The 19,590-nt window shown below is 44.7% G+C and overlaps 1 protein-coding gene across 1 annotated transcript in view; it reads right to left on the bottom strand.

Annotated features, from left to right (window-relative positions):
• CPD (carboxypeptidase D) overlaps positions 1 to 2,038 on the bottom strand; it is a 75,709-nt gene extending 73,671 nt beyond the window's left edge. Inside the window, exon 1 of the mRNA XM_081805524.1 lies at positions 1,251 to 2,038. Within this exon, the coding sequence (XP_081661650.1) occupies positions 1,251 to 1,987 (737 nt within the window). The 5' untranslated portion in view covers positions 1,988 to 2,038. The remainder of the gene's footprint in view (positions 1 to 1,250) is intronic.
• Between the last annotated feature and the right edge of the window lie 17,552 nt (positions 2,039 to 19,590).

Below are 19,590 nucleotides of genomic sequence, written 5' to 3'. Positions count from 1 at the left end.
ATCTTCAAATCCAGATGGAAAGATTAACTATTGCCTCGCAAGCCTTATGAAAGACACAAAAAGGGGGATATGCTGGTAAAGCCGATGCTTGAAAAGGGAACTAGTACATGCTCACTTCAGACACTATTCCATCTGGAGTGAGTTCTCTGTTCTTTTATTCCTCCCCTCCTCCTTTTTGCTGAAAATCCTCGAAACGCCGTTCAAGTTCTACCTCTTCCACAGAGATGATCTGTATTATTGCAGCCCACACATATTTTGCCAGTAGGAACAACTCCTATAAAGTTTAACTGGGTACATAAACACACCTCACAGATATTTATGATATTCTCTTGTTATACATCAATTTCTTGAGGTCCTATTGCTTTTAATTTTTTACATCCCACATAATGCTTAATAACACTTAAGGTGTGTACTAAATGCGATAATTAGCCATTCAGCCCTGGCCCACTAATAAAGTGCACAAATGGCAACAGAAACCTTTTAGAGAATCTAAAATGAAGCAGGGATGAAAGTACCAGCTCTGTGCAAGTTCTCCAGCCATAGCCATATGCTCCCTAGCTGAGTCAGAATAAAGACTGGAAGAGAACCAGTTTCCATCAAATAACCAAGACCCAGGGAGTGTCATTTATCATTAATGAGTTACAGCCTCCCTCTGTAGCTGTTAAGAGCACTGACAAAGAGTCAGATTGCAGCATCTAAGTCCCAGCTACACTCCCTACTGTGTACATTATTTAACCACTCTGACCCTTAATTTCCCCTATATGCAAAACAGGGATATTAATGATGTCTGTTTCATGAGGTTGTGGCCAACATAAAGTGAGACAGGTCATGCAGTCCAGAGAAAGAGCTTACTTAGCACCGTGCCTACAGTAATAATAGCAGTATTGACAGCTGATCTATAAAATGAGTGAGCTGACCTAAGTTATCCTTAAGTTCTCTTCTATTGCTCATGTTCTATGGTCCTGTGACAATAGGGACGAGAATGTCGGAAAGAAGTCTCGCTTCTAGCCAAACAGCTCTTTGCATCCGTTGAACAAATGACAGCCTCTAGGCAATGCTTCTTGGACTATTAGCGGGACAAGAGACTAAGCGGCCTGGGCCCTGTCCCGGTTATGGGGTGTCGCCTTCCACCTTCACTACCCCCGTCCCTTAGGCCTGCAAACAAGCACTGTTGGAGTGCCTACTGAGTGCCGGACCCAGCCTCTGCCCCTGCAGGCTCACGTGGATGGGCGGGGGGTTATGACACTCACTTGTTCCTGCGGATCCAGTCCATGAGGGCACGCACCTCGGGCACGTCGTCCAGGGCTGGTGGCTCGCCAGTGCTGAACTGGTCGGGGAAGCTGCGGTTGAGGTCACGGCCGCGGCTGTTGTCGCGACCGCTGGTCCCGGGGGGGCCACTATCGCTGAGGCCGCAGTCGCCCTCCCGGGCGCGCTCAAAGCCGTCGGGGTTGAGGCTAGGCAGCACGTACACGTCGGTGGTGTTGAGCAGGCGGACGATGCGCGGATCCCCGCGGCGGTAGCCAGCAGCCAGCTCGCGGGCTAGGTAGATCAGCACCTGGCGCGACACGGTCTCGTCGCCGTGCATGTTGCCCACTAGCTTCACCTGCGGTCGGCCGGGCAGGAGCGGCCCCTCCGCGTCGGGCCCCGAGTCGCTGTCAGGAGACGGCGGCCCCAGGCCGGCCGTGAGGCGCAGCACCCACAGCGGCCGACCCTCCACCGAGCTGCCGATGCTGAAGAGGCGGGCCAGGCCCGGGGGCCCCGCGGCCGCAGCCTCCCTCAGCGCCGAGCCCAGCTCCTCTTCGTGGTAGTAGCGATTGAACTGGCCCTCGTCCGCCTCGGCGCCTGCGCTCGTCGTCGTTGTCGTCGCCTCCGCCTTCTTGATGTGCGCTGCCCGGGCCGGGTTCCGCAGCAACAGCAGCAGCAGGCACAGCAGAAGCGGGAGGCGCCCCGGCTGCCAGGGCGGCCGCGCGTCGCGGCCACTCGCCATCTTCCAGCAGCTCCGCTAACCCCGGCTCCGCTCCCGCGGCTCCGCGCTCCGGGAGGAGGGGGCCCGCCGGATCCCCTGCGCACCTAGCAACCCCCCTCCCGCCTTCCGGCCGCAGCCAATCGTGGACGGGCCTGCTGCGGCGACACGCAGGGGGCGGGGCTCTCCTTAAAGAAACAGCTCCCTCTGGGCGTGCCTTCCTCCTGTCCCGGACGAGTTTGGTCACTCTCTCCCTTCCCTAGGGTTCCTCTCCCTCTCTTTCCCTCCTCCCCGTTTCCTCTTCTGCGTTTGCTCTGCTTTTTCTCTACTCGCGCAATCTCTCCTTTATGGCTTACCCGTTAAATTCTCACCCACTTTTCTCTGAGTACTCTTACCAACTCCCTTCCCATCTTTGTTGCAGCTTTCCCCCGCTGCTCTTTAACGCTTAGAATCGAGAATCAAAAGAATCGAAAGGTTCCAAAGGTTCCAAAGAATCAAAGAACTCCAGTAAAATTTAAAAAAAAAAATCAAAAGATTCGAAAGAATCTACCTTGAAAGAGCCAAAGGACGCCTTAGCCCTTTCCACCCTACGCCTTTTCCACTGGAGCCGCCCTGACTTGGCTTGAGCCCAGCGCACTGCAAGCCACCGAAGGCCGTGGGACCCTGGGGCACTCGAAGCTCACCTCACAAGGCAGTCCATTCCAGCTTTTAGTTTCTGTGTTGAACGAAGGTGCCTCCTTTATGTTTAGCAGAGATCTGCTATGTAGTAGGCTCCCTTTGTGTTGCTGTATAATAATGTATAATGTATATATGTTATTTCACGGCCACTAATTCTTGTGTGTGCTGGTCTCAGCCCTCTGTCGGCAGATTTCATGTTCACTTTCTCACCTCTCACAACTCTCCCGAAAGAGTTATTTGTTTAACTGTGGCCTGAAAATGACATTCTTAAAGCAGCAGGTATGACGTTTCTGGAAACACTTGCTTGGTGAGTATAATTCCTGAACTCCTCAATGTTGTGTCAAAGCTGGCAAATACGGTCTTTATAATCTAGAGATGAAGCCTTTTAAACTGGTTTTTAAAATAAGCTTCAGTCACTTTAGCTTGAAGAAACACAAAACCTCACAATTCTTTTATCAAGTGTGAAATTTTACCCATCTAACAACATAATTGTAATGACTATGGTATTTCCTTCTTTCAGAGCCAGGCATTTCAAGGCCCCTTCTTTGAACTATGATTGAACCCTAATATGACTAGTAAAGAGTTAATTCATTTCTCTGTCAAATATTTATTGAGCAACTACTGTGTGTCAGAGCCAGATGCTGGTAAGATAGAGATCAGATACAGATAGAGATATTCAGGCATGGGAAACCTCATTCAACCTGAGGAGGAGAAAAGGAGAAGAGAAGCTGAAGGGGAGAGGAGGAATTCTGGGCAGAAGGAGGAGCAAGCACAGCAAGCTGCCAGGCTTGAGAGCAAATACTGCATGTTCTGAGGACTGCATGCAGATCAAGATTACTGATGTGAAGGTACTCACAGATATGGAGGTGACCTGATAGGACACAAGCCAGAGAAGCAGGACCAGAACCCGAAAAGCCTCACAAGCCCAGCTTTGGGGAGCATTTAATACAGAAGACCATGGAGAGCCACTGATGGATTTTAAACTGGATGGATTTTAATTTTGAAAAATCCCCTTGACAGTAACATAGCGAATGGAGTGGAAGGCCTAAGACTTGAGACCGAGAAAACCATCAGGAAGCTATAATCCAAGAAGACGTGATGAAACTCTTAACCTTCAAAGGTGATGCCAGGGGAAGCGGAGAGAAGGAAATGGATTTGAAAGACCTTCAGGAGAGAAAGTATACAGGAGCTGGTGGCAGAGAGAGAGGATTGTAGGCTGATTCGAAGTTACAGCCTAAGCAACTTGCAAGTGTTCACCAAGATACAAGACAGAAGAAACTCAGGCTTAGGTGAAGATGATAAGTTTAGCACAGTCACTGTGATTGGTGCTGTGAATGCCTCTTTCTCCTCCACACCTCGTTTGGTTTAGTCCACAGCATACACAGCAGCTGCAACTCATCAGGTGCAGAAGTCCCCACTCGGAGCAGAGACCACTGCCCCCTGGGGAGTGCTTAATCTTTATCCGATGCACTTTTACAATCATCCAAATCGAAGAAGCCCCAGGGGACATGTTAACCTCTAATCAAATATTTCCTTTTCTACCATTTTCACTCTCCTTTGAAACCTCTTCCTGCCACCTCACTCCCGTAGCCTCACCTAGCGAGGCAGCCTTGAAATGTAAACAAACAAGCTGGAGGGCAGTGAAACACTGTGATGTAACTCGAGCCAGAGGTGTCCCAGGAATCCTCAGACCTCTTTCAGGTCTGGAGCCTCCGGTCTAAGCATGTACGCGGTGCCAGGGGTTAGAAGTGAAACCTGACCCCGGTCACTGCTCACTGGAGGGGAAATCTCCAGCTACATACCTCTAGCTGTCCCGGAGAAGTCTTGAACCTTGTGACAGGTGTCCCTTTCCTCCTCCCCCACAAAGAAAGTGTTGGCCTCACAGGTGAAGGAACTTAGGAAAAGCTTGAAGGTGAAAAGGCTTCCTGTTCACAGAAGCAGAGCAGTAAAGACCCAGACTTTTCAAAACAAGGCAGAGCTGTTGGATGGCTTTGTTGCTTTGGTAACCACTTTCTTTAAAAGACATCAAGGTAACTGAAGCACAGCATAGACCATGAACTTGTAAACGTCACATTGTCTGGCGTGAACACCCATAGACTTACAAATTCAGTTTGATAGATGTTTATGGAGCACCCACTCTAGTGAAAGGTCTGCCTCGCTGGGCGCAGGAGGATTGGAAGATGAATGAGAGATTCCCCTCTCCCAGGAGGCCAGAGTCTGGTGAGGGAGATAGAACATAGGACAGGATGTGTCCCTAGGGCCGGAGCTATGCAAAGACACTATGCTAAACCCTTTCTGTTGCTGATGCATTTAATCCTCATAACCATCCTGAAGTAAGTACTATTATCATTCCCATTTCAAAGATAAAAAGACTGAGGTACAAGGTCTCGCAGCTGGCAAGCCACAGATCTAGGGCTCAAACCCAGGGAATCTGGCTTCAGAGTCTGTATGTTTAATCTCTGTAATAAATCTGCTTTTGTGTAGTGAACTAAAAACAAACAACAACAAAACCCCTGCTGTTGGAACACAGGAAAAGGCAACTAATTGTGATGAGTCAGAGAAATTTTCACCAATACCATCAGATCGTGAATCAAGTTGAAATCCTAGATCAACCATTTCCTAGCTGTTTTAACTTGGGAAAGTTATTTCCGTTTTCTGATAATTAAATAATACATGTATAATATTTATGTCATACTTTGCATATTGCAAGCTAAAAAAAAAAATTTACCTTGGTTAGGTAATTTTAGTTAGGCCTGTTTCTAGGGCATAGAAATGCTGTTGCCCAATCATGATGCCACTATAGTGATTTTTTTTTTATAAATTCTTTTTTTTTAAAGATTTTATTTATTTATTTGACAGAGAGAGACACAGGGAGAGAGGAAGCACAACCAGGGGGAGTGGGAGAGGGAGAAGCAGGCTTCCCGCCGAGCAGGGAGCCGGTTGCGGGGCTCGATCCCAGGAGCCTGGGATCATGACGTGAGCCGAAGGCAGATGCTTAATGACTGAGCCACCCAGGAGCCCCCGCCACTAAGGTGATTTTGATCTTTATTTCCAAAAAATTCACTATCAGCCAGCACCAAATGGACAGCAGTTCTATTCTCATGAGGCAGAGAGGGAGGGAAGCAAGTATCAAATACTTTCAGTTATACCTATCAGAAAACCTGACTCATTCTAACTTGAATAATAAATGGAATTTATTGGCTCATGTAACTGAGAAGTCCGAAGGAGAAGTCTGGATTGAGGCATAGCTTTACCCTGTGACTAAATGGTCACCAAGCACCTGCTTTCTACAATGTTCACTTTATTCTAAGTTTGTCTCCCTTTGTGGTCCCAAGGGGGCTGCCCGAAGCTCCCAAAACCACATGCTTTCTCATTCATACTCAGCAAGAAACAGAGGATGCCCTTATCCTATTAATATTGCTGAGTTTCACTTAGATTGGATCGGCTTAGGTCACATGCCCACCCCTGAACCAATCACTACAGGCGAGATGGAGTATACTGATTGACTTGGCTTAGGATATGAACTCCATGGCTGGGGCCCCAAATGCAATCTGATCCCAGGAATTGCACGGAATCTAATCCCAGGAATTGCATGGATTCCCAAATGGAAATCAGAGCCTATGGCAAAAAGTAGGTGGTGAATGGAAGCTGGGAAGACAACCAATCTATACCAACCTGCGTCACCATACTAACACCGGAACATTCTATTCACTCAACATTATGAGGTATATCTCTGTGCCCTGTCCTGGGCCGGGGGGGTGGGGGGGAGGTGGGTGTGTGGGGGGGGGCACGTAACTGTGTATGAGACAGAAGGAAGAAGAAGAAGGAAGAGAAAGTGCTGCAATGCAGTGAATTAAGCAACACAGTGGAAGAAGTAAGAAATACGTGAATAAGTAACTGTGGATGTAGGCAGTGCTCATAACTAATACCAGTGTGGGCGTTAGAGCTTTTACAGTGTGCTTCCCATACAGTCTGTCTTGCTCATCCCCACAATTTGAAGAGGAACATTTGTCCTCATTTCTGGCTGTCCAGGATCCAGACCCCCTCCCTTCTTTTAGGGAATCGTCCCACCTTATGAGTCTTGGTGGGAGGCGGGACCTCCTCCTACTCTACAGGCTGAACATGCCAGGTGCTTGCTCTCCCGGGACCTGGGCCCACAGCCTGGACTTGGCCAAGTAGATTAACTCGCGACCAGCTTTGAATTGTGACACAAAGAGGCAGAGACTGTGGGAAATTCATTTTGGCTGTAGTGGAGTGAGAGTGCCAGCCACCTATAGGTTTCCAGGTGACGGAGCGAACAGGACACCCCACTCTGAGTGCCAGGGGTAGGGGCAGGGTAAGCTGCTGCAGCTGGTACTTGCAATTCCCCAAGTTCTGCTGCTTGCTTTGGAGCATCGAAACTCTCCAGGGAGAATTTCAGGTTTTCCAATCCTCCTAGCAATCCCACAAACCAACCAATATCCTTTTAATAAATTCATCTTCAACCAGAATCAGTTTCTGTGGCTGCAACTTATTGAAATACAACACTTTGGGATCAGTTTTTTTTTTTTTTTAAGATTTTATTTATTTGCGAGAGCAACAGAGGGAGAGCACGAGCAGGGGGGAGGGGCAGAGGGAGAGGGAGAGGCAGGCTCCCCGCTGAGCAGGGAGCCCAGGACGAGAAGGACGACGATGACGACGACATGGGGCTCGATCCCAGGACCCTGGGATCATGACCTGAGCCAAAAGCAGACACTTAACCCACTGAGCCACCCAGGCATCCCTGGGGTTCATTTTTGTTTTTGTTTTAAGACTTTATTTATTTATTAATTTGTCAGAGAGAAAGAGCACAAACAGGGGGAGCAGCAGGTAGAGGGAGAAGCAGGTTCCCCGCTGAACAAGGGGCCCAATGCAGGATTCGATCCCAGAGTCCTGGGATCATGACCTGAACCGAAGGCAGACGCTTAACTGACTGACCACCCAGGTGCCCCTCCTGGGGTCAGTTTTATCATCCTCATTTTTCAGGTGAGAATACAGGCTCTGAGAGATTAAATAGCTGGTGCCAAGGACCACACGATCTTCCACACTTCATTCATAGATAATGGAGGGGTGGGAAAGGTTCCTTTGATCCCCAAACAGTCCTTCCCTTTCCCCATATGTCTAGTGCCTGAAACGTACCATTAGAGAGGGGTTTCTCGGAGTCTGAAAGGCTTTTCTCTCAATTCATAGGCATGCATGTCAGGGATCTTGCGATCTTAGCTGAGACCAGGGATGGGAGCGGGAAAGGTAGGGATTCTTATCTTAGAGAGGACCTGGCTAACAGCTGCTTGAGAGCTGGGATATAGGTGGGTGGGACAGGAGAAGGAGAGAAATACTAAAAAAAGAATAGGGTTGCCATGGGACTGGAGCCAAAAACAGACTTTGCCCCCACATTGCTATTGTGGATCTTTGCCTTGGCTGGCTGTTTAGTCTGCCGGGGTAAAGAGTGGAGATGTCAGCAAAGGAAGCCCCAGGAAACACAGGATTGTTTGATGCTGATGGTTCTCAACTCTGGTTATCCTTTAGAATCACCTAGGGAACTTATACAAAGCACAAGTGTAAGGGGAATGGGGGATGGCTGCTTGACGGAGATAGGGTTTCCTTTTGGGGTGATGAAAATATTGTGGAACTAGATAAAACTGATGGTAGCACAACATTGTGAATGGACTAAATGCCATTGAATTGTGCACTTTAGGGGCGCCTGGGTGGCTTAGCCAAAGCCTCAGACTTTGGCTCAGGTCATGATTTTGGGGTCCTGGGAATGCCCCTCGTTGGGCTCCCCACTCAGCAGGGAGTCTGCTTCCTCCTCTCCCTCTTCCCTTGATTGTGCTCTCTGTCTCTGTCTCTCTCTCTCTCCCAAATAAATAAAATCTTTTTTAAAAAAAGAAGAATTCTGCACTTTGAATGATTAATTTTAGGGGCGCCTGCATGACTCAGTCAGTTAAGCCTCTGACTCTTGATCTCAGCTCAGGTCTTGAGCTCAGGGTCATGAGTTCAGGCCCTATAGTGGGCTCCATGCTGGTTCTGGAGCCTACTTAAAAAGAAATAAAACAAAATGATTAATTTTATGTTATGTGAATTGTGCTTCAGTTAAAATTTTAAAAAGATACTAGCGCCTTGCATCCCCTAAGAGGGGAGAGGGTAATAAAGGGCATGTATGAGGGTGGAGAGTCTCAGAGAAAAAAGGAAAATTGGAGGAAGCTCTTAAGAAGAGAGACTTTAGGAGAGAGAAAGTGTGCTCTGTAATGGTAAGGTAAATCATAAAGCAAAATGTAAAGTTAACCATACTTTACTTTTTAAGGCTTTTATGGGAGTTGGATTTGGATTTCTTTTGGATGTGATTCTGTGCTGAGACAGGGCTAAATATAGCCTAGTTTTATTTGGGTAATACCTTATACCTATTTTACAGGTTTGTCCAAGGCGGACCCTTGATTCTACCACACATTCAAACAGGACCAAGTGCTCTCTTGCCCAGATGTTGTAAGGAATGCCCAGATCCAAAGACACCCTCCAAAAAAAGAGCAAGTAACTGAGACTATGCACTCTTGCATAAAGACCTCAGAGCACAACGCACACCCCTTAACCAGAAAAGTTGTCAGTTACCAGGGATGCTCTTGCAGCCAGCAATTCCAGCCTCTAATTTTGATGAAAATACTTGCCGAGACTGAATTGGCACAAACAACGCACATTCACACCCAGCCAGCTGGACTCCAACTCAAGAGTACATGATAAAGCTCCAGAAGGTGAAGAGATTGATGCTATTTATGGGAACAATCTGCAGTCATCTTTCTGTTATAGGTCTGGGTGGAAATGGTGCAAGGGATAGAAGGAGCTATAAGGAGAAAGCAGCTACTGAAATGCCTCAAGCCCACACAGGAGCCAACGCTCCCAGGAGACCCTGAGTACTGGGGACAGAGAACAAGATAGTGAGTTTGCAAAATGACCCTTGTAAGAAGCAATTATTAGCTCATATGCTCACTAGACAAGGGAAACACTTTTCACAGCATCCAAAGAAAGAAACGAGAGACAATGAAGCCAGATAAAATAGGGTGAACTGATGCAACCAAAGCTAAGACAGAATGAGTGGAAATTATAGCCAATCTCTAAGGGAACTAGAGCAGATGTTTCCATCAGGTTCTCAAATGCTACCTCCCAACACCCCTCCCCCTCTCATCTTTGCCTCCTTCCCAGCACTGCATTCTGCTCTGCAGATATTCCATCCATCTATTAGTTCATCCAGCTGACCTTGACTAAGCACAGTCTCCATGCCAGACCCAGGACAAAGCTCTGGACATACAGAAGTGAAAAAAACACATTTAAGACCAGATTAAGAAAACCCTCCCAGGCCTTAAGCACTGAAGAGATTATGGTGTCCCCTTCCCAAAAGAAAATTCAAAATAAGATTTTATTTTTCAAAATGCCACAAAACCTTACATATATGCTCAAATTAAAATAGCTTCCTTCTAGATTTAAGGATGACAAAATTCTGGGTACGTTAATTAAAGATGAATGTTTCTTTTGCTTTCACTTTGGTGTTCTTGCTTTCTGGTGTCTTAAGGGGTGACCAGCTGTGGACACTTTCCCTGACCTTTAAAAGCTCATGGGAGGACGACTCTTGCTTTTCTGGCCGCCATGACTGCCCTTCTCTTTCCCAATTTCTGGTAGTCGTCACGGTTGTTAATGAGTGAAAGGAAGATGAGGTGGCAACAAGGAAGAAATTGGTATTCTGGAAAAAGAACCAGCCTGCTTGCTGACAAAATTCCACAAAATCATTGTGGGATGCTGAATCAGGATGCTGAATGAGCTTTTGGTAGTTGTGCTTCAAGGTGTGGAGATGGTTTTAGAGAACACCAAGATATTAGGGAGAAGGAATGGCTTCCATCTTCTAAATCATTTTGTACCTTGACCACCATCTAGAAATATAGAAACTGGGAGGTTATATGACCCCAATCATAAAGATACGGCCTCAGTAAATGTGGCCTTCTTTACCATAGCCTTGAGCACTAGAATTACAAGTCACTTCTTGAAGCTGAACTCGGGTACCAGTGGAGCCCAGAGACGAAAGTGTGGGGACAATGTTAAACCAGGCAGGACTTGGTGGATAGCAGGTCCAGCAAAAAGCAGTATAGGAATGAATCAAGGCCAGGAAGGAAAAACAAGTTCTTGAGATGGCTTCTACGAGCCAAAATAATTAGGATTGGAGCCTGGGAATTGCAGAAAAATAAAGTTTCCAAAGTTAAAAGCCAATGATTTACTAACTAGAGTTGTGTTCTAAAGCAAGATGAAGTAGCCAAAGGGAGAATGTCAACATGTTAGCAAGGTGGGGTAGGTTGTTTGTTAGGAGGCCCAGATGGCGTTTTGGCTACTGGGCCCAACAGAATGCTGTTCAAGTGGCTGTCCCCTCCCAGTTCTTTTTTTTTTTTTTTTTAAAGATTTTATTCATTTATTTGAGAGAGAATGAGATAGAGAGAGCATGAGAGGGGGCAGGGTCAGTGGGAGAAGCAGACTCCCTGCCGAGCAGGGAGCCCGATGCGGTACTCGATCCCGGGACTCCAGGATAATGACCTGAGCCGAAGGCAGTCGTTTAACCAACTGAGCCACCCAGGCACCCAGTCCCCTCCCAGTTCTTAAGTCATGGATGGTTAGATAAACTCAGAGCTGAAAGATGTACAATGAGGTAAGTAAGATTAGAAGTGTCTGGGCTATATCTCTGACTTGTGGTTGTTAGTCAAGTGAAGAACAAGGGCCCAAGACTTTTGGATCTCATGGAAACATAAACATTCTTTTAATTTAATTTAATTTAATTTATTTATTTGACAGAGAGAGACACAGCGAGAGAGGGAACAGAAGCAGGGGGAGTGGGAGAGGGAGAAGCAGGCTTTCCGCGGAGCAGGGAGCCCGATGCGGGGCTCGATCCCAGGACCCTGGGATCATGACCTGAGCCGAAGGCAGACGTTTAACCATCTGAACTACCCAGGCGCCCCAGAATGATCAGTTTCTAACCGGAACTAATGGGAAGGTGATTTCTTCTCTGTTCAGTTAGAAGACTGTATGGATGAAAGCCTAGACTTGCCTGAAGACAAAGTTCCAATTTAGCGGGGACAAATGAATTTTGAGAATGAAGCCAACATGCGAATAGAGAGAACAGGTTATACGGGAGTGATCTGAGGTTAATTTCAGTCATTCCTGAGGGCAGCTCCACCTCTGCCCTCCAAGGTTAGCTTGAGGAGGCAATAAAGACTGGTTTCCATTTAAACTAGCTTCAGCTGTGTTTCTTTAACTCTATCCAAAGAGTCCTATCCTAGCAAAGCTAATCTGGAATATTCCTTGAAACTGATTGCCTGGGGAATTGATATAAAGTTATACAAGTACCATCACACCCCAACTAGAATGGTTAAAAATTTTTTATTTTATTTTATTTTTTTTAAAGATTTTATTTATTTATTTGAGAGAGAGAGAATGAGATAGAGAGAGCATGAGAGGGGGGAGGGTCAGAGGGAGAAGCAGACTCCCCGCTGAGCAGGGAGCCCGATGCGGGACTCGATCCCGGGACTCCAGGACCATGACCTGAGCCGAAGGCAGTCGCTTAACCAACTGAGCCACCCAGGCGCCCCTGGTTAAAAATTTTTTAAACTGACAATACCAAAGGCAAAATTGTGGAAAAACTGGGACTCTCATACATTGCCGGGGAGTACAAGGTAAAATGGTAAAAATAAAACACTTTGGAAAGCTGTTAGGCATTTTCTAATAAAGTTACACATACACTTCTCCGATGAGAGCAAATCCACTTCTAGGCATTTATCCAAGAGAAATGGAAAATATATGTCCACAAAAAAGATATACAAGATTTTTCATAGCAGCTTTATGAGAGCCCCAAATTGGAAACAACCCAAAAAAGAATGAAAACAAATTGCATATGCTCATACAATGACCTAACACTTAGCAATAGAGGGGAATGAATTACAACATGGCTAAATCTCAAAAACATTATACTGAGCAAAAGAAGCCAGACACAAAGGAGTACATACTGTATAATTTCAGTTATTTTAAGTTCTAGAATAGACAAAATGAACCTATGGTGATACAAGTCAGAACAGTGTTTGTTGGGGAGAAGAGATTGAAAGGAGGCACAAGGAAACTTTCTGAGGTAACAGAGATATTCTATATTTTGATTAGGGTGGCAGTTACATTAATCAATATATTTTTCAAAGCTCATCAAACAGTTCACTTCAAATCTGTGCATTTTGTTATATGTAAATGATATGTCGATTTTTTAAAAGAATGTTTGTATACCTTTGTTCACAGTAGCATTATTCACAGTAGCCAAAAGGTAAAAGCCATCCAAGTGTCCATTGACAGAAGAATGGATAAATAAAATATGGTATATACATAAAATGGAAGATTATCTAGCCCTATAAGGGAAGGAAATTCTGACATATGCCACAACATGGATGAACCTTGAGGACATCATGCTGAGTGAAATAAGCCAGTCACAAAAGGACAAACACTATATGATTCTACTTAGATGAGGTACCTAGAGTCAAATTCATCGAGACAGGAAGTAGAATGGTGGTTACCAAGGGTGAGGGGAGGAGAGAATGGGGAGTTATTCTTTAATGGGGACAGAATTTCAGTTTGCAAAACAAAAGGAGTTCGAAGATGTAGGGTGGTGAAGGCTGCGCAACAGTGTGAATGTATTTAACATCACTGAACTGTGTACTTAAAATTGTTAAGATGATAAATTTTAAATTATATATAGTGTTGAGAAAAGGCTGCCACGAATGGACATGAAGTTGTCTACCTTTTGCTTTGCCAAGTAAGCATCCTGAAGAACTATAACTTGCCATCTCATATGCATTATGCATTTCATAAAAGGAGGTATGTTTTTGAAGTTAAGAGATGTAAGAAGGACATAGCCTCAGGATAAAAAAACAGTTCTTTCCCCAAAATGACATTTGGGTATGTTCTCCCATATTATTCTTACTCTTTTTATTTCATTACTGGTGAATTAAAAAAAAAAAAAAAACAAACAACTTCCCAGATTAGCACCAACTGGGAGACCAGAGACCGGTAGATACTACCAAGTAGGGATTGATTGCAGCACCAGCAGTAGAAATCCTGAGCCCACCAAACCATTATTCTGAGCCAATATGACATTTCTAGTGTCCTGAAAGCACACTTTCTTTCATATGGAAGAATTTAATGCAAAAATGGCCCAGAGACACCTACTGAAAGACTGAAGACCAGAGAGACCTCTTGACCAGAGGATGACAGTGAAGACAGCTGGGGAAACTGGGCTCTCCTCCCCCTGACGCCATCGGATACCACACTGGTGATTCTCCTACACCTACGTTCTAATTTGCGTGCTTTTAACGGGGGCACTGCTTAGCCAGCAAAAGCTCCGGCAGCTGTGGTTTCCCAGAAGCCAGGAAGTGAATCAACCCAAAGTTGATGTAGCTAGGGAGGCTGAGCTTGTCTGGGTGGTGGTAAGGTGAGAAAAAATATATAACAAGTGTGAAACCACAAGGAAATGCATAGTTGGTTTCGAGGTTCAGCCTCTACAGCAGAATCTCAGAAAATCCTGGGAGCCTGAACACTAAGTAAGCTTCATGCACCTGCCAAGGAAAGAAGCGAATGGGCACTGCAAAGTGAGGTGGTCTAGGAAGTCTCAGGGTCTACAGTCTACCCACTTCGTATTCTTTGAGTGGCATTAAAATACTTTTTAAATTAGCATACCAAAATTCCTTAATGATATAGACAAAAGGATTTATGTATTAGAAAAGCAAGACACAGTTGAAAGGAATCCATGCCATGTGATTAATATGATACTCCTAGCATTTGTATACATACGTATCAAATAAGACTTTATTTTTTTATTTTTATTTTTTAAAGATTTTATTTATTTATTTGACAGAGAGAGAGATAGCGAGAGCAGGAACACAAGCAGGGGGAGTGGGAGAGGGAGAAGCAGGCTTCTTGCCGAGCAGGGAGCCCGATGTGGGGCTCGATCCCAGGACCCTGGGATCATGACCTGAGCCGAAGGCAGACGTTTAACGACTGAGCCACCCAGGCGCCCCAAATAAGACTTTAAAACCATTTTCTGTGTTGTTTCCTCCCGTGTAAGTAGCTGCAATGTCAGAAAAAAAAGTCTATGTTAAAGCACATTTTAAAAAACAGTCACACACGGTCAGAAAAATCACAAATAAGGACAAGAAACTTTTTCATGCCCTACAATGGAGATTCCCTTTTACCATGCTCAAGCTCTCATACTCTATACCAGTTTGTGCTCCCACAGAGAGGCCCTTCTCACCCTGCTTGGGCTCTGACACCCTTGCCAGGTCACCTCCATGCATGGACACTTTCGCCATCTGGCTCAGACTCTCACACCCTGCCCTCAGCCACCGCCATCACCACCCAATGTGGATACCCTTCTCACCCTCACAGGCTCCAACGTTGTGTACTCAAGAAGCTCTCCAACACCAGTACTTTGCATGGACTCTGACACCTACCCTGTGTGGGGCTGCTCCTCTGCATGGATGCCCTCCTTGCTCCACTCAGGCTCTGACATCCTGTGATGGACCACACCACCACTTCGATGTCCTCCTCACTTAGCACGCTGGCTCTTCTTTGTTCAAACATGGAGGACCTATTTTGTAACGATCTGTAATGGTGTTGCTTTATTTCTATATTTACATAGATGACTAGTCCTGTTATATCACATTTCCCCCATTCCCTAGTTTTTTCTTCTGAAATGTCTTAATTGCCTGGATTTCATCATTAGGTAGCTTTTACAAAAAGTATTTCTATATTGCCTTACCTGAGCTAAGCCTAACCCGTGTCAGACTCTTTGTTGGTTGCCTTCATACACAGGTAGATACTGGGCTGGGTATAAAATTCCTGGGTCACGCTAATTTCTCCTTACATTGCTCTATCATGTTCTGGCATGGACCATTGCTGTAAATAAGTTTGAATCCAGCTTTACCTCTTCCTATTACAAGTGACTTGTGTTTTTTGCCTAGATGTATGTAGGATTATTCATTTGTTCATGAAGTTTAGTCATTTCATGTGACTATGTCATGTTTTTATGCCTCTTATATTAATTTTTCCTACAACACAGTGTATGATTTAAATTTGTAGATTCTGTTCTTCATTTCAGGGAACTACTTTTCTCTTCAAATATTTTTTTTTTAAAGATTTTATTTATTTATTCATGAGAGACAGAGAGAGAGAGAGAGAGAGAAGCAGAGAGAGAAGCAGGCTCCCAAGGAGCAGGGAGCCCGATGTGGGACTCGATCCCAGGACCCTGGGATCATGACCTGAGCCGAAGGCAGATGCTTAACCGTCTGAGCCACCCAAGTGCCCTCTCTTCGAATATTTTTATTCTCAATTTGTTCAGCTCTCTACTTCAGGGACACCACGTATATACATGGTGGATTTCTGTTGTCTTTTTTCAATGTGTATCATTTCTGTGACTGCAAAATTCTACATAGATGTAAAATGTCTAAGTTTGAGCTGCTGTAGCAAAAATACCATGGACTGGGTGGCTTACAAATAGAAAATTATTTCTCTTAGTTCTGGAAGCTAGGAAGTCCAAGATCAAGGTGCCAGCAGATTCGGTGTCTGATGAAAGTCCACTTCCTGGTTCATAAATGTCTTCTCACTGTCCTCACATGACAGAAGGGGCAAGAGAACTCTGTGTGGGGTGTCTTTTATAAAAGAGGTCTCTGTCCTCATGACCTTATCACCTCCCAAAGGCCCCACCTCCTAATGCCATCACGTTGAGGGTTAGGATTTCAACATATGAATTTTGGGGAGATGCAAACATCCAGTCTATAACATAAAGATAATCATCATTATTATAGGTATGATCCAAATATGGGAATTTTGGGGCACCTGGGTGGCTCAGACGGTTGAGCGTCTGCCTTCGGCTCAGGTCATGATTCCGGGATCCTGGGATCGAGCCCCACATCGGGCTCCCTGCTGAGCAGGGAGCCTGCTTCTCCCTCTCCCTCTGCCTGCTGCTCCCCCTGCTTGTACTCTGTCTCTGACAAATAAAAAATAAAAAATCTTTAAAAAAAACCCCACAAATATGGGAATTTTAATGTTCTTTCTCAGCTCAGGTCTCAAAACTTTGTGGATAGTCTTTAGTATGTGTGTGAGTGTGTGTGTGTGTGTGTGTGTGCGTGCGTGTGAATGTGAGTATATAGTTTTTATATGAAACATTAGAAAAAACCCAAACGCGCTGCATGGTGCCACTGTTTATAGAAATATTGAAGGGGAGAAAACAACACTTATTTGGGGACAGATATAACACAAGGTCTAGGTTTTATAAGTATGTGAATGTGTAGTCTCTGATATCGTAGGCTGAGATAAAAGATACCACAGCAGCCAATTTGTTTGCCAAGAACTACAGAGACCAGACGATAATTAGAACCAATTTTTATTTAATGCTTAAATAATGCTTAAAAACGGTATAAGGCGAGGATATAAGTACTTTATGTGGCTCATTCAATTAGCACAATAACATTATAAAATAATTATTATTAGGCCATCATTTAATAATGGCAGGACTAAGTCTTAGGAGGATTAAGTAAGTCTCCAGAGTTGCCTTACCAGTGAGTGGTAGAGTGGGTTTGGAATTTGAGTTTCCCAGAGCAGTGCCTCCACCTTAAGCCTCCGGATTCCCTCTCTCACCCATCTTCTGCTACAGTGGGAAGTCCTTAAAGGAGAAAGAGAGATATGTGTGCCTCTAAAGGGTACTCATATTTTAAGAAGTCAAATCCGTTGTCTCCCATGAATGTATATTATCTTTACAGCAATATGTTAGAACTGTAAAACATATGGACTGGAAAGTCGATTTTAGCCACTGTCACCCACTCTCTTTTTTTCAACTGCTCCTTTGATCTTCTCTCTTAAGGTCCCAAAAGGCACTCAAGTTCAACACGTTTTAAATGAAATTCATTGTTTTACGGCCCAACAACCTTTTTGTCCTCAGTTCAGTTATTGATACCTCCTTCCCCTTGCTCTCTATTTTTTTTAAATGGTGGATTTTTTAAAAAAGACTTTATTTATTTAAGAGACAGAGCAGGAGCAGGAGGAGGGGCAGAGGGAGAAGCGGACTCCCCGCTGAGCAGGGAGACCGGCGTGGGTCTCGATCCCAGGACCCCGGGATCATGACCTGAGCTGAAGGCAGACGCTTAACCAACTGAGCCACCCAGGTGCCCCTCTCCTTGCTTTCTAAATGCCATTAGTAACCAAACCTTTTTGCTGTCTTCTCATCACCTCATTTTCCTGAAACTGTCCCTTTCCATTCAAAATGTCATCACCCTAACTCATTCTCTTATTACCACTGACCTGGGATGTTGCGAGGCGGAGGTGCTTGACTGGTCTGGGTCCTAACATCTTTTTGCCTCTCTCTTCCTTTATCTCCTACACAGGCTCAGACTTCCCTCTCAATAAAAATGCTTGAGCATGAATCTCTAGTATATTTCTTTATTTCTAAGTAATGTACGCATACGACTAAACATAGATGAACACTGTAAAATGTGCAGAAGAATATAAATTAAAAGGAAATAGAGAGGAAATGAGTATTTTTAAATTTTTATTTGACATCTCAGAGATACAAAACATTTTTGTTCTCTCTGTACCTGAATAAATTTCACTGTTTTTGTTTTAATGTTGGTTTAATAATTTGTGACTCAGAGATTCACAAACATGTTTCTAACTTCGGTTTATTTTGAAAAAAGGTTTTATTCATCACCATAGCTGAAAAAAGAGTCTCACAAAGTAATGTAGTATTAAAATGCACCAAAAATGCATTACTAGGTCCTAATACTCATTTCCATCCACCAATTATGCAGTTTTATCAAAATTCAGCCAATAAATGTACTGTCAAAGAGTTATTCTTGCAAGCCAATTGAAAGGTATTGTAAACCTATGTCTGGAATATGAATAGATCAGAGGGCTTTGTTTCCAAAATTTTTTAAGCATGAAGATTCAAATGTTTCCTAGGTGATAATACAGTTATATCAATTTCAGGGATAAAATAACAATGGAAACATTTCCAGGCATCCATTTTCTTTCTTTCTTTCTTTCTTTTTTTTAAGATTTTATTTATTTATTTGACAGAGAGAGACACAGGGAGAGAGGGAACAGAAGCAGGGGGAGTGGGAGAGGGAGAAGCAGGCTTCCCGTGGAGCAGGGAGCCCGATGTGGGGCTCGATCCCAGGACCCTGGGATCATGACCTGAGCGAAGGCAGACACTTAACCACTGAGCCACCCAGGCGCCCCTCCAGGCATCCATTTTCAAAATGGTCTCTCAATAAAGAGTTTCTTTGCAAAAGCAGTTACTTTTACATTGCACCACCTTTTCTTTAAAGATACTGTCTAAATGTATTTATTATTTTAATATCTGCTAGGTAGCATAGTGTTTACTTTTTTAAAAAGATTTTAATTATCTATTTGAGAGATAGAGTGAGCATGAGCAGGGGGAGAGGCACAGGGAGAAGCAGACTCCCCGCTGAGCAGGGAGCCCGATGTGGGGTTCCATCCCAGGACCCCAGATCTTAACTGACTGAGCCACCCAGGCGCCCCTATAATTTATCTTTAAATTGGCAATTCTTTTAAGTCCTCTACCCCAAAGTGACCTATGAGCCTGTTTGATACAACTGATTTTTACAGTCTCTCCCTAGCTCATTATACAATATTACAAAGATTCTACTACTTAGGGGCGCCTGGCTGGCTCAGTCTGTAGAGCATGCGACTCTTGATCTTGGGGTTGTGAGTTTGAGCCCCACCTCGGGCACAGAACTTATTAAGCAACAACAACAACAACCAAGGTTCTACTACTTAAAAGTCTTGGGTTTTTTGGCTTTGTTTTCATAAAAATGGCCTTAACAATGATACCCTAGGGCACACGCGTTCCTTTCAGG

This window comes from Leptonychotes weddellii, chromosome 15, assembly GCF_054177405.1.
Source record: "Leptonychotes weddellii isolate Sample4059 chromosome 15, ASM5417740v2, whole genome shotgun sequence".
NCBI classification, from domain to species: Eukaryota; Metazoa; Chordata; class Mammalia; order Carnivora; family Phocidae; genus Leptonychotes; species Leptonychotes weddellii.
Note: the sequence above shows the minus strand (reverse complement) of the source record. Positions and strands in the feature narration are given on the sequence as shown.